The sequence below is a fragment of the Scardinius erythrophthalmus genome (assembly GCF_964197995.2).
Source record: "Scardinius erythrophthalmus genome assembly, chromosome: 3".
Lineage (NCBI taxonomy): Eukaryota > Metazoa > Chordata > Actinopteri > Cypriniformes > Leuciscidae > Scardinius > Scardinius erythrophthalmus.
The window spans coordinates 19,334,088-19,351,130 of record NC_138223.1 but is presented as its reverse complement, the minus strand read 5'-3'; the positions used below and the strand labels follow the sequence as shown (position 1 = coordinate 19,351,130).

General features: G+C 37.6%; 1 protein-coding gene across 1 annotated transcript; it reads left to right on the top strand.

Moving 5' to 3' along the window:
• Positions 1 to 1,252: 1,252 nt before the first annotated feature.
• Positions 1,253 to 16,107, top strand: fhdc1 (FH2 domain containing 1; the record flags this gene model as incomplete). The annotated part of the gene is made up of 11 exons (XM_081361390.1): positions 1,253 to 1,690; positions 5,196 to 5,257; positions 7,532 to 7,634; positions 8,100 to 8,185; positions 8,303 to 8,403; positions 9,273 to 9,343; positions 9,581 to 9,688; positions 9,833 to 9,903; positions 10,205 to 10,322; positions 10,505 to 10,669; positions 13,972 to 16,107. The coding sequence occupies 11 exons, from the start codon at positions 1,253 to 1,255 to the stop codon at positions 16,105 to 16,107; spliced, it is 3,459 nt and encodes a 1,152-aa protein (XP_081217516.1).
• Between the last annotated feature and the right edge of the window lie 936 nt (positions 16,108 to 17,043).

The window sequence follows — 17,043 nt, the reverse complement described above, 5'->3', positions numbered from 1 at the left end:
AATTTGTAGTGCAGTTCCTTCCAAATGTAAAATAAAAACAATGTTTAGATCATTTACACCTTGAGCAAAGGTCTTGTTCAGTGTTCGTTATGATTGTGTACACATTTTACTTACATTTTTAAAGGTGCATTCAGTATGTCTTTAGCTAGCTAACTCTATCAGTTATTTTTTTAGAATTTTTTTTTTTTTTTAAATTACACAGATAATACAAGTGAGTTTTAGAGAGCGGTTTACACAATAATTAATTCCTATACCTGTCCAACAAAAAAAGAAGCAACTTGAGTCTTTATTATTGTTTATGACCTGAACCATACTTAAAACACTTGTTCCAGAACTACAGTATTATGAGTCTTCATTTCATGTACACCATTCGTATGATGCTTCATAAAAAACACTATTTATTTCTTAATATGTACAACATTTTAGATTAGCACCAAACTACTGTAAGCCACAAGTTATGTAACTACTGTATAATTCATGTTATGTAAAGGTAATTGTGCCAAATTATTTTGCCATGAGACGTACAAATCCCTTGAAAGTGCCTTGTGTGAGTTTTCATTAGTGAAGATTTGATTCATCTGTCAAGATCATTTTTACACATATCAGGCTGGCCCCAATGCCTTAAGACGAACAATAGCTTTTGGCATTTTCCTACTGGGGCCTTTTCTTGAGTGTACAACCACATCTCTTTTGATGTCTGTTACTTTCTCATTTCCTCTGTTTTTAGGTTCCAAGTTCATTCGCTTGACTGCACCTCAGTAATTTTGATTTTGAATGTGTGTGGGTTTTGTCCTTCCTGCAGATCCAAGGGTTTGACCTCTGACCACACCGCAGTGGGTGAAAGCTTGGAAGTAACATCTTGGCATTATGGGACTATGTAGAAGAAGCGAAGACAAAATATGTGAGAATGTCACGACACTGACCTAAGAAGATTGCGAAACACCATCGTGTCAGAGCCATGAGTCAGTCAACAGATTTTTGTAAAACAGATTTGTTCTTTGCACTAAATCCTAATTAAGAATGAATGCCGCACATATTCTGCTTGAGGAAAAACTCATTATTTACATAGCTGTTAGTTGTTATATTAGCGACTATGAGTGAGAGAGACCTTGGGACTCCAACAGACACCACCTAGAATCAAACAAGGAGGCTGTCCTGCTTTGTTTTGCGTTTTATTAAAGGGTCTTCTGGAAACGGGGCAAAATATCCCCTCACAGCCTGCCCCTCCGGGACTGGTGTCATTGCTAATGTAATGCTTGTCATGGCCAGTGTGACTGCTCTGGAGGAGTCGGCAAGCGACTGTACCATACCAATAGTAAATCCACTGCCATTTGAACCTTCTACAACCTCTACAAATGACCCTAGCCATGGACATGACAGCACTTCCTGCCCTTCGGCAGTACCTCCACCACCGCCTCCGCCTCCTCCACCACCACCCCAGGCTCCAGGTCAACACGCTTCACGCAAGAAACGACGGGTACGGAGCTTCTTTTGGAAAACCATTCCAGAGGAGAAGGTTAGGGGTAAACCTAATATTTGGACTCTGGCAGTGAGACAGCAGCAGTATCAGATTGACGTAAAGACAGTGGAGGAGCTGTTCGGCCAGCAGGAGGAAGTTCGAACCCAGACAAGCGATGGACAATCTCGTCTTGGGAGATCTAGAGGTTCATTTAAAGAGAACAAGGATGAGGTAAGGCAACCTGTGTAGAAATTAATCATTGCTTGGAATATCTGCAGTTAAAGCTTGTTAGACAGTGTGATTTTTCTTGTCTCTACACAATATGCATATGCCTGTTTTCGGTTGAAGTCCAAAGTAGTCGATTGCCGAGTTCACGCGCGTGATCATAGGTAACTAAACCTATGCGTGTGAACTCAGCCATCGACTACTTTGGACATCAACCGAAAAACAGGATGTAAACACAGGTATTTGCGCTGGCTTAAATAACATCATTTTTATACATGATCTTTCACATCTACTGCAGTCAGATTCACTCGTGTTCACTCTGAAGGAATCACTCACATTTTCTGTGCACTTGTAATGACACATTAAGGATGTTAAGAGGCTAAAAGCAGGTTTAGTACTTGCCCCATTGAAGTCAACAGGGTGCAAATTTTAAAAATAGAATAACTCGGTGTAGGCAACACCGATTTTTGTCGTTGTTCTCTGTATTGACAGCACTCCAAATGTACAAAAAAATGAGCTCAATGTTAAAATTGACCGGAGTTCTCCTTTAACATTTCAAAAGCTGTGTATGCATAATTACTTTATGTTTTAGATGCTGTAAATTAATCCAAAGTGTCCTTTTCAGTTTATATGTAAACATATACCTACAACAACTAAAGAAATCAAGTTGATTCCAACAAAGTGGTTATTTTGTATGATATTCATATGTTTGTTATGTTTAATTTGCTAACAATTTCCTATTATGTGGGAAGCATGGGGATTTTCTTACTGGCTTATAAGAAGTGTTATTAGGTGTGCGCAACTTAGTTTTCCACCTTCACATAAAACAAACATGTCGCTGAAACAAACATTCATCCAAAACACATGCTCCCGTGAGCTCTGTCGTTTTGTGTCTAAGCGACCAGCTGTGTTTTTGTTTTGTTTTGTGTGGTTGCCGCTGGTCTTGGTAGCTTTGTAATTATCCACGAAGACACCAAGATTACCTGTGCCGATCTAATGAAGCTTTTTTAATGTTTGGTATGAGGTGGCGTGGACCATGCGTGTGGCCTCGTTTGTAATTTCAGACACCATCCTGCTAGTCCTTTGAGTTTGTGATGCGTCACAAATTGCATGTATCACACACATGGGTCATGAATAGTATCTCACAAAAGTGAGTACACCCCTCACATTTGATGAAAAACATTTTAGTATATATACTCGAGGGACAATAGAAATGAAACTTGGATATATTTTAGAGTAGTCATTGTGCTGCTTGTATAGCAGTATATTTTTACTTTTCTCTGAAAATAACTCAACATACAGCCATTATTGTCAAAATAGTTGGCAACAAAAGTGAGTACACAATAAGTGAACATGTCAAAACTGTGTCCAAAGTGTCAATATTTTGTGTGAGCACCATTGTTATCTAGCATTGCCTTAATCCTCCTGGCCATGGAGTTCACCAGAGCTGCACAGGTTGTTGCTGGGACCCTCTTCCACTCCTCCATAATGACATCTCGGAGCTGCTGGCTGTTAGACACATGGTGGTTCTCCACCTTTCGCTTGAGGATGCCCCACAGCTGCTCAATAGGGTTCAGGTTTGGAGAAATACTTGGCCACTCCATCACCTTCATCACTTCAAATTCTTTGATTGACCCTTGCGAGGCCTGTTCCAAGTGGAACCTGTCTTGGAAAACCTCTGTATGACCCTGGCCTGTACTGGAACTCAGTTTCAGGGTGTTACCAATCTTATTGTAGCCTTGGCCATATTTGTGGAAAGCGACAATTCTATTTCTCAAATCCTTAGAGTTATTTGCCATGAGGTGCCATGGTGAACATCCAGTGGTCAGTATGAGAGAATTGTTCTGTGGCTTTGCATGGTTAAATGACGTACAGCTATTATCACTTAGGGTGTACTCACCTTTGTTGCCAGCTATTTTGACAATAATGGGTGTATGTTGAGTTATTTCCAGAGGAAAGTCAATATATATAGTTATAGCAGCACAATGACTAAACTATAATATATCCAAGTTTCATTTCTATAATATTGTCCCTTGAGTAGATATACTAAAATGTTTGCTAAAATGTGAGTTACTGCACTTTTGTGAGATACTGTAAATGTGTTTGCTAGAGAGAGTGACAGATTGTGTGTCTGTTTAGGTGCCACTAAAATGGCTGTCATGTTAGTTAGTTAATGATCTCATGGGCCAAAATGAGTCATCACGCTACTGAGGGTTTCCTGGTGCTGATGTTGTGTTAATGAGAATAACAAGTATAACATTGTATTCTATAAGGGGTTAGTTCACCCAAAAACGAAAATTCTGTCATCAGTTACTCACACTCATGTCATTCCAATCCCATAATAGTTTCCCTCATCTTCAAAACACAGATGAAGATACAGTATTTTAGTAACACTGATGATCCCTTTTGAACATTCTGTTAACTATAAGTAACTTTGCAACTAGCTCTCATTAGAGTATTAGTAGACTGTCTGCTTGATATCTGCTAACTCATTATTGTGATGGTCCCCAACAGACATTATACTGGCTATAAGTAACTTTGCAACAACATGTCAACTTATAGTATTCTAACCATAACCTAAGTCTACTAATACTCTATTAATACTCTAATGAGAGTTAGTAGACATGTTACTTGCAGTCAACAGAATGTGTTAAAGGGACCATCAAAATAAAGTGAAACCGTTATTTTTATTCAAACCTGAGATATCTGTCCCTCCATGGAAAGTCCATTCCCCTAAAAGCTGTCATGCTTAAAAATAGTTTTCCAAACTTTCAGTGGGTGGACAGAAATTTCTCAGGGTTTATTAAAAAGATTGTGATTATGTTTCAAAGATTGACAACAGTCTTATGGGCTTGAAACAACATGAAGGTGAGTAAATAATGACAGAATTTTCATTTTGGGGTGAACTATCCCTTTAAGATTCATACAAATAAATAACAATAACATGACTAGAAACTGGAAAGAGATTCATTCCTGTTTAGCTTATTTGAATTGATGTTCAGCTATTTTGTAAAGCAACTTATATTAATCTAAGAAACTCTTATCTGTCTGCATGTCTTTCTCATATCATAAAAACCTATTTATTTAAGGGGAACCAGTGGCAGTCCGGGTATGGCACACTTAAAAACACAACTTAGTTATATTCTATTAGTTCTAGTTCTATTAAATATAAGACATGTAAGTCTAGTGGTTTTCATTAGTGTGCCCTTGAAATTCATCTGTCTCCTTCTTTCTAATTACCGTACATTTTGGAACCAAATGCACACTATTTTACTAAAATAATAAAAATAATAACTAGGTAAATAAATAGTTTTTTTAACCTATAGTAAACTGGCACCATCAAAGATACTAGTTATATTTATTTTGGAAGTTGCATTCAAATCAACATACCACAACAACCTGAAAGCCCAAAATTTGAATGGGAGTGATGCTTCTGCTCAGAACACACACAGTCTGTCCTTTGTGTATCTTTCCATCCGTTTTAATTAACCTCTCTCCTCTGTTCTCCCAGATCAGCATTTTGGACTCCAAGAGAGGAATGAACGTTGGAATTTTCCTCAAACAGTTTAAAAAGTAAGTTTCGAAGCATCATCATGTGTAAAAACCTTTGTATGCATGTGCTTCAGCACAGAAATAGGATCTGGTGGTGGTCAAGAGAAACCCGATGATCTTGTGTGAAGATCAATAGCTTTCAGGTTCTGATTGATACTTGAGAGTTCACATGAGGATGCTGTATACATTCACTGTGAAATGTACTAGATACAGATAAGACACAAGGTATGTTGTCAGTACTCAACAGACAACTAGGCCAGAATAAAAGAAGAAAACAAGATCTGGACCTGGTGAAATGGGCAGTTGAAGGTGGATGTGGCCTGTGTAAACAGGGTTTTTGTTTATTTTTGAACAGGTATTTCAACATCCTCAGAGACTATAAATGATTATGCAAAAAGACAATGTTTTCATGTGTAATCAGATTATATCATATTTATGTTTGTCTGTGATGTTTGTGTGTATTCCGTGTATGTGAGTGGCCATGTACAGTAGGGCTGATCAGACACTGTGAGTCAAGTCACTTCCTGCATCCATTTTAGTGTTACATGTAAAGACAAATGCATAGAAAAAAGAAGAACCTTTCACAATTTTACTTAATATTCATATTTGAATGGGTCTTTATTTAGAGACACATTCATTTTGTATTTTATTAAGAGAAATTATAATCAAAGCCTGTTACAAAACTAATGAAGATTTCCAAATGGGACATTAATGTACAATATGTATGGATGGATAGATAGAATTAGTGTGATTGCTGTTACATAGTTATATACCCCTAATAGAATTAGTGTGATTGCTGTTACATAGTTATATACCCCTAATAGAATTAGTTTGATTGTTGTTACATAGTTATCTACCCCTAATAGAATTAGTTTGATTGTTGTTACATAGTTATATACCCCTAATAGAATTAGTTTGATTGTTGTTACATAGTTATATACCCCTAATAGAATTAGTGTGATTGCTGTTACATAGTTATATACCCCTAATAGAATTAGTGTGATTGCTGTTACATAGTTATATACCCCTAATAGAATTAGTTTGATTGTTGTTACATAGTTATATACCCCTAATAGAATTAGTGTGATTGCTGTTACATAGTTATATACCCCTAATAGAATTAGTGTGATTGCTGTTACATAGTTATATACCCCTAATAGAATTAGTTTGATTGTTGTTACATAGTTATATACCCCTAATAGAATTAGTGTGATTGCTGTTACATAGTTATATACCCCTAATAGAATTAGTGTGATTGCTGTTACATAGTTATATACCCCTAATAGAATTAGTGTGATTGCTGTTACATAGTTATATACCCCTAATAGAATTAGTTTGATTGTTGTTACATAGTTATATACCCCTAATAGAATTAGTGTGATTGCTGTTACATAGTTATATACCCCTAATAGAATTAGTGTGATTGCTGTTACATAGTTATATACCCCTAATAGAATTAGTTTGATTGTTGTTACATAGTTATATACCCCTAATAGAATTAGTGTGATTGCTGTTACATAGTTATATACCCCTAATAGAATTAGTGTGATTGCTGTTACATAGTTATATACCCCTAATAGAATTAGTTTGATTGTTGTTACATAGTTATATACCCCTAATAGAATTAGTGTGATTGCTGTTACATAGTTATATACCCCTAATAGAATTAGTTTGATTGTTGTTACATAGTTATATACCCCTAATAGAATTAGTTTGATTGTTGTTACAGTTATATACCCCTAATAGAATTAGTGTGATTGCTGTTACATAGTTATATACCCCTAATAGAATTAGTTTGATTGCTGTTACATAGTTATATACCCCTAATAGAATTAGTTTGATTGCTGTTACATAGTTATATACCCCTAATAGAATTAGTGTGATTGCTGTTACATAGTTATATACCCCTAATAGAATTAGTGTGATTGCTGTTACATAGTTATATACCCCTAATAGAATTAGTTTGATTGTTGTTACATAGTTATATACCCCTAATAGAATTAGTGTGATTGCTGTTACATAGTTGTATACCCCTAACCTTATATTATGCTTAATTTAATATATGTACATAGTAATTAAACACCTAAAATGGCAAGAGTGGCACCCAAAATACCTGCACTGTTTTAAATATACATGTATACATAACTCACAATGTCCTTGTGAAGTTAAAGGTTTGTATTTCCATCTTTCTTTGGAGCAATACACTGACGTATCCTACAAGAGATCTACTGAGCTGATGATCAGGCAGAGCCACAAATTGATTGTCTGTTTTGTTCTTCTGTTTTTCTCCCTCAGGCCCAATCATGCAATAGTAGAAGACATCCGTCTTGGCAACAGTGAGCAGTATGGAACTGAACAGCTGAAAGAACTGCTCAAACTACTACCAGAGGCAGAAGAGGTGAGAACTCTGGCTACATTCACACTGTCAGTTATTAGAATTAACAACCACATTTGAAACTTTCTGTTAACACAGCAACTTACACAAGCATCTCGAATACTGTCTGCGTGAACATGCAATCAAATGGGATTTCTTACATGTAACTGAGTCCGTATTCTGTGACTAAAGTAATATCAAAGTGACTAAAGTAATCTCAGAGATGGCGACGTCCATAAAACTGAAAAGTCTCATCACTTTTAAAACAACGAGAGTCAAATGGAGCCGCCGCGAGTTCATATGTCAAATCTTAATTAACCGACAGCAGATTAACTTATAATCTATATTATAAAAAAAAAATGCTTGTACAATTAATCCAATCTATCGATAAATTAAAAATGGTACAAATACATTGAGAATCCCATCGTACAAATGCTTTGTGTTTGCTCTGATATTTGAATGTGAATTTAAATCACTTATCTTCTCTAGGTGAAGAGATTGAAGGAATTCAAGGGAGACCCAAATAAGCTGACACTGGCTGATTCTTTCATGTTCCTGCTGATTCAAGTGCCACGGTAAGAGACGCACAACATCTCTCTTTACCGAGGAGATACAAATATACATTTTCATAATACCGAACAACGTCATGACAAAAAGACAAGTCGACTATGATTGTGTGTTCATGTTTGAAGCTTTGAGGTGTGTATTGAGGCTATGGTACTTCAGGAAGAGTTTCTCCCGTCCTGTACGGTCATGAGTCGTGAGATTAACATTGTGCGTCAGGCTACAGAAGGTAAGAACATACTAGACTACTACCATAGGACCATAGTGTATTGGGGGTGGGGAGGGGGGGGGGGGGGTAAATAAACGCAAAGTAATTTTTCAATTATCTAATGCTCTCTCTCTAATACACAAACTCACCAACCCATATCATTTGATGCACCATTCCACCACTTTCAAAATATATGCTGTCAAGTGTAGACCAATAAACAGTAGAGTGAACTTTCATTAGGACTCAATTCTGAGTTGAGTGCATTTTGCTGAGTCATGTTCTTTCACTCAGCTTTTTTCACCAAGTGCAACATGTTTCTGATCAACATATTTGTTGATCCTGGAACAACATTCCAATCAACCAATTAGGTTTGAGGGACAAGTTTACAATTTATGTCAAATTTAGGCTTACAACCAGGGTTAGATGCTTCTACATCAGTGTTTTTCATCTATCATTTCCCTCTGATTTTAGGGATAACTTATTAGGTTAGGGTTAGGTTTACGGCTAGAGATATGGGATTACATTTTCAGACATTTTTGCTTGTATTAGCCTTATCAGAATTCAATGGTTCATGACCTATCTACACTTCAATAGTACTTAAATGTAAAGATATGGCACTCCATTAATCATCACTTTGATTTTAGGAGCATTTATAAAAACTCAAATTGAGTTTTATTAATCCTGCATTAACTAATCTTAGCAGCACATCATGATACAGTAGGACATACTGTCAGCAATTTTATTTCTAATTGAAATGTGCATTGAGTCTATAGATTCCCTTTCAATTTCTTAGACTTTAGACAGTAGGAAGGATATCTAATAGCATTTAGAGTGTTGTGTAATTTGTTAAATGGCCTACGATTATTCAATTTCTATTGATTATTCCTCAGAACTAATGACTTGTGAAGAGCTCCATGCCATTCTACACTTAGTTCTCCAAGCGGGAAATATCATGAATGCAGTAAGTCTCTCTCTGTCTCCAGCCTTTTTTCAGTTTATTGTCTTTCTTTTGTTCCCTATCCTTTACCCCTCATCTGTCCCTTTTTTGTGGACATTTCTCCCAGTCCTCTTTTCACCTTTGCTCTTTCCTTTCAACTATTTCTCTCCAAAACATTCCCTGACATTTTAAAATCAGGAAAGGTTGTTGGCTTTTAAAGCATTGACCAGACATTGACTGATGTTCTCTGTGTTTTCATAGGGTGGCTATGCAGGCAATGCTTTGGGCTTCAAACTGTCCTCGCTTCTCTCTCTGGCTGATACGAAGGCCAACAAGCCTGGCATGAACCTGCTCCATTTTGTGGCACTAGTAAGTAGGACCGAACCAGATGCACTGTAGTTTTCTCCATATTTACTGATAAATGTTTGCAAATGTTTTAGGAAACCAGCCAATAACAACAACAATTTTTTTAACTGATTTGATTTGGATTTTTCTTTAACTTTTGTCACAAAGGAAGCACAGAAAAAGGATGAGGCCCTTTTGAAGTTCCCAGAGAAGCTAACACATGTTCAGAGTGCAGCCAGGTAACACAAAATATATATATTTTTAATATTATTATTTCTCAAAACTTCTCTTATTAATAATCTTTTCATTTTATAAAACTTAAACTCTATTTTAGAAAATCTAGAGTTTTATTAATCCTGTATCCTGTATCTATAATCCTGTAAAGGTCTAGCTATGTGAGACTACAGCAAAATCAATCCAAATTCTTCTGGTTTAACTAGTGCTAATAATGTATTAGGTTTTATTTCTTCTAACATTTGCAACAGGTCTCACCTTTCTATGACCCCTTCCTCAATCTTTCTCTGACTTTTATTGTTGTAGAATTTCAGTAGAAAATATAGAAGGAGAGTTCTCCTCTCTCTATGTCAAAACACGTTCCTTGGAAGAGAAGATTCAGGATGACGATGAGCTGCAAAAGCAGCTGGGTCCATTTTTGCAGGTAAATTAATCATTCCCCCAATTAGAATTCCATAGTAGAGTATGTTTTTTTTGTACTAAAGGTTTTTTTTTGGGGGGGGGGGGGGGTTATGGTTTTATATTTCTGTTGTAATCGCTATAATGATTTGATTAACTTTTTTATGCCAATAAGAATGACTCACCTGCTGCTCTCTTATTTGTTAGAGCTCTACACATGCCCTGCAGGACCTCAAACATCGCAGGCTAGACTTGCGTAAAAAGGGCAATGCCCTCATCGACTTCTTCTGTGAAGACAAAGACACCTTTAAACTGGATGAGTGCTTCAGAATTTTCCAAGACTTCTGTCTAAAATTCAAAAAAGCTGTAAAGGTACATATCACATTTACTAACAAACAAAAATGAAGAAAAGGTGGAAAAAAACAGTAAAAAAAACAGTAAAGATAATAATTTAAGATGAAATAATTAAGAGTTCATCTGTAAAGACATTAAAGGGGACCTATTATGCAAAATTCACTTTTTAGTGGAAATACATTATGTATTTTAAAAAAAATGTTCACTAACAGAAATTGTTTCCAGAATCTTATTGAAAACATATCACATTTTAATAATTCCGTGCTTGCCAAACACAAGTTACTTTTAATGAAAAAACTGATTTCTTTAAAGTATTGTTTTTCAACTCTGTTTCTGTCAATTCTGTTTCATACTGTCAACATTATTGTTACTCTACCTTGGTAACAGAGTTTGACAGTAACAGAATTGACCATTTTTAACTTTTTAGTCAAAAACTCCACTTGCTAGCATAAATGCTAAGAGCAAATGACACTAATGAAATCATGACTAAAAAACAACCCACTGTGTGATCAGTGATACATTTTTTCCTCTTGATATTGTTGTAAAAATTTTGACGTTTTACAAAATAACACTTGGTTTAAGAACTTTCTAGATTAAAATATTTTCTCAGAGAGAGCACACATAACTTTCAGTGCTTCAGATCTTATCAGTGAGGGAAAGTGACATCATTTCCTGTGTCTTACATAGTTGTGGAGAACATTTCACCAATTTAAAGGCAAAGTATGGTACGGTAATAGCCTGGCTATCACAAGACCCAGCTCAATCTTTTAAGATTGAACACTGGTCTGGGGAGTCTATGTATGCTATGTATTTTCTACTGCACAAGAGGCGTGATCAACGGGCATAGTTCAAATGACTCTGTACGCAATTGGATAGTCCTTCAACCAATCAGACCAACGATCCGGGTGACGTACTTTGCAGAGCAACGCGAAAACTCCAGGCAGGAAATGTGTAACCAAACGTGTTGATCAGCGGTTTGCAGAAGCAGCAATGGAATCGAGCGATTTTTGTAAGTTGTGCAAAAAAAAAAAAAACATGAAAGTAAGTGGTATTTACACCCACTTGAGCGATTTGTTTGCTAAAAAGAAGCCAATGAGCATTGTCGAGAGGTTAAAAGGAATTGGACAGAGCCGTAACAGCTCTGGAATTGGATTGGATTAAACCCGCAAATAGCGCGCCAGGTGGAAAAGCCAGTTTGTGATTGGTTGCCGCAAATTTGTAAAGGAAGCAGGATAGATATATGTACAGGTTTCCAGCCTGAGCAGCAAGGCGAAATCAAATCACCGGCAGATCAGGCTGGGTTTACCCAGTCTAGTATGGTAACAGAATTGATGGAAAATTTATGGACACATTTTTATAAGATAAAAGTCATTTTTTAACAATTTAATGTTGTAGAATTAGGAAAATTACTATTTAGGGCTTTTATAAATAAAATAAATGAAATATTACAGAAAGAAAAGTAACATAAAATACTTTGATTACACAATGATGCATGATGGAAAAAAAATATATACTGACTAATTCGGACAACAATAAATCATGATTTTCAGCTATATAAGACACTTTTTACAGAAAATATTATAATGTTATGGCCTGTAGAAAAAGCAAAAGAAGATAATGACTTTGGACACCAAATGTAACCCCTTTTACATGGTGTTTGCACATAAATGTGTGTTGGCACAAACTCCCTATAATGATAAAAATCAACCCGCTCCTTTTTTGTTTGTTTTTTATCCCCATAAATCATAAGCAGTTTCATAGAACAAGCCGTTCACAGATTCTGGGCAAAGTGATGTCACTTTGTACAGGCCCCACACATGACTGTTGACGGACTCTGCCGTATTAGTATAGACCCCGCCCTGAGCGAGTTGTACACTGTCCGCCATTTTCTTCAGGCCAGAGCAGCTGTAGCAGCAAGAATGTCTCATAAGCAACTCAGGTGTTTTTGTTGTTGGATGTAAGAGTGAACATATCAGTATTTATGTACTCCGACCTCAGAGCCGCTGAAGACGCAGTGGAATAGTTTTATTTTTGAAGCGAATTCGACCCTCAATATACCTAAATTCGTTTATGTCTGTGCGGATCATTTTACGCCAGACTGCTTTGTGAACTAGGGTCAATACAAAAGGACAATACAAAACAAAAGTTTTGTTAAAAAAGTTGTTACTCAAGGATGGATCAGTACCAACTAGGGGTGTAACGATACCCTCATGTCACGATTTGATATATCACGATACTGAACTCAGGATACAATAATATGGTGATACTCAAAAACATATAGTAAAAGGTTAACAAAAAATGTACTGTTGATTAAAATGCTAAATTTACTGTTACATTGTGGGTTTAAATGAATAGGCTTGGATGCTAGTAACCCACAGGACAATGGTGACGCCAGAATAAAAATATTCATGATTTTGAAGCTGAAAATACACAATTATTTTAGACAAACAGGCTAAGCTTGCACTACGTCACTAACTAGATATTTAAAATAATGTAATGAAAGGGAGAGCATGCACTTTAGTTCCTCGGAGTTGTATTACGGATATAAAGTTAAGCAGTTTATTAAGCAAATGTCAGTCGACCAGGAAGATTAAGTTGTAAGGAACACTATATCGAGTCCAACTTTTTGTTTAAACTGATAATCGTTTGTTTTACTCGCGTTTTTGCAGTTTCTCCTATTAAATCCAGTCACATCAATGCATACCCTCTAGTGATTTTCTGGAGTGAAAACGGACGCATCATCGATTTTTGTGTGATGTACAATAAACTTCATAAAACTCATCAGTAAAATTTTGGCCATCATTCAAACGGGTCTGCTACAAGAGGCTTGTAGTAATAGTGGATGAAAGCAAGATGACAACACAAGTAATAACCGTAATTAAACTAAACTATACCTGTCATATCTCCATGCACCATATATTCTCTGGCTCTGTAGGCATCATTATCCGACTTCGGTTTGAACATATAAGGCTGAACACCATTACTGACAGTTTTTGACATTTTAAGTGCGTGAGATTGTCCTGTTTTGTTGTTGCATGAGCTCTTGAAGCTCCACCCTCTTCTTGATAGGGGGCCGGGAGCACCAGCTCATTTGCATTTAAAGGGACACACACAAAAAGTGGCAATTTTAACATGCTATAAAAAATATATGTGGGGTATTTTGAGCTAAAACTTCCCATACACACTCTGAGGACATCAGAGACTTATTTTACATCTTGTAAAAAGGGGCATAATAGGTCCCCTTTAAAGTCTTTATGAATCATGCTACAGATCATCTGTCAGTGAACACCCTCTTATAGTGATCTCTCGTCCACTTGCAGGACAACCTGGACAGGGAACTGAAGGAGGAATCTAGACTGCGACGCTTACGGGAACTGGAGGAGAGACGGTGTGCCTGGGGTGCAGCCAATACTGAGACAGGAGAGAGTGGAGGTTTTGGTCGCAGCAGCAGCGAAAATGATGTTGAAATCCTTACCAAAGAAGGCCTCAGAGACTTCCTGCTTCAATCAAGACCTCAAAGCCCCCACAGTCCTTTGGGGCGCTCGTCTAGTGCCCGCCGTTACCATCACACCTCTAGTGACCGCAACGTCCGTGGCTATATGGAGCAGATCTCTGGGTCTTCAGAAAGCGACTATGCCAAATTCAGCAGCCTGCCACGTTCAGGCAGGAACCATCAAAGAAAGACCATGGCATGGCTTGTCTCACAGGATGATAATAGGGAGCTGGGTCCGCAGAGTCAGGTTTACCAAGAGAAGTTATCAGCTTCACCAAAGGCTGAGACAGAACCCATCAGTCCTTTAGCTAGATACTCAAGTTTTGGCTACAACTTGAACACGGATCCCTACAATAATAATAATTATACTACTCTCTCTGAAGGTGGAGTTACACCTCAATTAAATAACACAAAGAATGTTTATCAGGGGACATCTGGTCATGGTGTTGGACACATGAGTGTTTGTGTGGAGAAACACAAACTAGTTTCTGGCCTTCAACCCTTTGAGATAACAAGCCAGATCAATAATGACAACCAGTGTGAAGTGTTTGTAACAAATCTGGAAAGGGAAGAAGACCCTCCCAAAGCATTTGTCCTTGATACGCCCCCATCTAGTAGGAGTTCTGAGGTGGGACCTAAGCCAGAAAAAGTCTGGAATGACAAAATTATCTCATCACAGAAGGAGGAAGCAGACACAAGCACCTTTTCCTCAACAACTTGTGACACCCCTTTGCCCCTTGATCCTTCTGTGTCTAGTAAGAAACCTGGGTTGAATGTCATGGACTGCACTGAAACTGATTGTTCTGAGATTGAGAGTTCTCCTATCATGAAAGAAGGATTTGGACTTAACCAAAAGTCACAGGATGCCAACTATCCAAGAGTCGTTCAGGACACCAATTCTCTATCCCCCAATTTTGAGTCCACCGATTGTCACTTTGTGTCCATATCAAGTGATGAACCACTAGTAGGAAGCTTTGATCAAGCAGGTCTAGAATCAGTCACTCCATCTGTAAATACTGAAGAAGCAGAGACAGATAGCTGTGACACAGCTGAAGGGCGCAGAGTTGGTGAGAAAGCAGTCCAGACCTGTATCCCCAGAACACTTGTCAAAACCAAGTCTCCATTCAAAGTGATTGCTCATGCCAGTCGTCCTACAAGAACCCTCACAGCAACTGAGACTCAGAACTTGCGCAAAGTGGTGCCAATTACAAGGCAGAATCGATCTAGTAGCAGCATGAAGAAAGTCGAAAAACCACCTGGACATGAGAGCATTGAACCCAGACGTATACTTCGCGACCAAAGCATGCCAGCCAGGAGAGGCGAGAGACAAGGTAGACCTGCACGGCATTCAAGCCTCCCTCCAGAGGATCCCAGGGCACAAAGAGGAGCGACACCAAGCAACTCTCGGTGGGCAAGGGACTCGACTCAACACAGACCCTCCATCAAAAAAACTAATTCCAAACCGGTTCGTAACATTTCAAAACCAGCACCAGAGGAAAAGATGTGTCGTTCTACAATGCGTGCCTTGGCCCAGGCTCAGGCCCAGACACAAGGAACCTCTGAAGGGAGTACACCTGACAGTCCCAGCAACACCCTAAAAAGTTCTTCGCCTTTACCTAGCTTTGCTCGCAACACTGTGGCATCATCTTCCAGATCTAAAAAAGACTTGCCCTCACCAGCTGTAACAGGAACACCATCAAAGAGCTTATCCAGAACTAGCTCTCAGAAATTGCCTGGTGTTAGAACGGACTCTGTCAGTAGCGGACCATTGCTAAGGAGTGAGGATAAACTAGGGGGGTCTATTAGGAGGGTTCAAAGTGTAAGGGCTTCCAGTCGGAGCAGTGACACTCCTCCTCCACAGTCTGGACGAGAACACTCCCTCAAAAGTAGCAGTTTCTCAGAGAGATCCACACAGAATAAAGACTCTATCACTAACAGGACCAACAAACCTACATGGAAGTAGAATGGACATATTATGTAGTGGCTCAAAAAACAATGTTTAACAAAGAAGATCAAACTTTTCTGCACATACTAAAGAGGCACAGAAGCCTCTTAAATTATTCTGAATGTATCTACAGCCTTTGAAATGTAGCTGAAGTTGTGTCACTAGATGCTCACCAAGAGTTTTAATATTAACGTGAGCTACTGTCACCATTTGACAGCACATTTAGTAGCACTTCAACATCCACACAAGGATGGTTTTGATGGCCTTTTTCTTACATATACTTGACACATTATCAACTGTCACAAAAAAAAAAAAACATCAATCACAAATTGTACTTAGTGTTAGATTAACCCTATATTTTATAATAGATATTAATTCTACAAAGACTATGTGAGCTGTTCTCACAAATTGCTGCGGACAAACAAAATAGAAGACAATTATGTCATATATCCATATGCTTGCTTTATTTTATATAATATGTAGTAAAAGTAATGTAATACTGTTTACTAGGGTAACATTTCCATTAAAAAAATCATGAACACTTTATCCACATTTCACTTAGCTGTTTTCTGTGCATGATGACAAATCACACTGAAGACTGTTTGATGAATATGTCTATGAATGTTATCCAATTACACCTTAGTGTAGCTGATGCAATGAGTACGTACTACAGCTAGTAGTTCGAAGATGCCTCTCCAGTGATGTTTTTGGAAACTGAACTGCTTATTTTCAATTTGCCTTTTCATGCAGGGTACACATAGCTGTACACTGTCTTGCTGCTGATGACACTGTATTTGTGACGTTTCTGTGAATATGCTAATTGCTCTTTCTTTGTAAAGCCATACTGTTAACCGGGAGTGGCAAAACCTGGTGCTAGAGGAAAGGCTGTGAAGTTCCAAACTTTTGAGAAAGCACATACACTGTATGCAACAAATGTTCTCAAATTATCTGCTT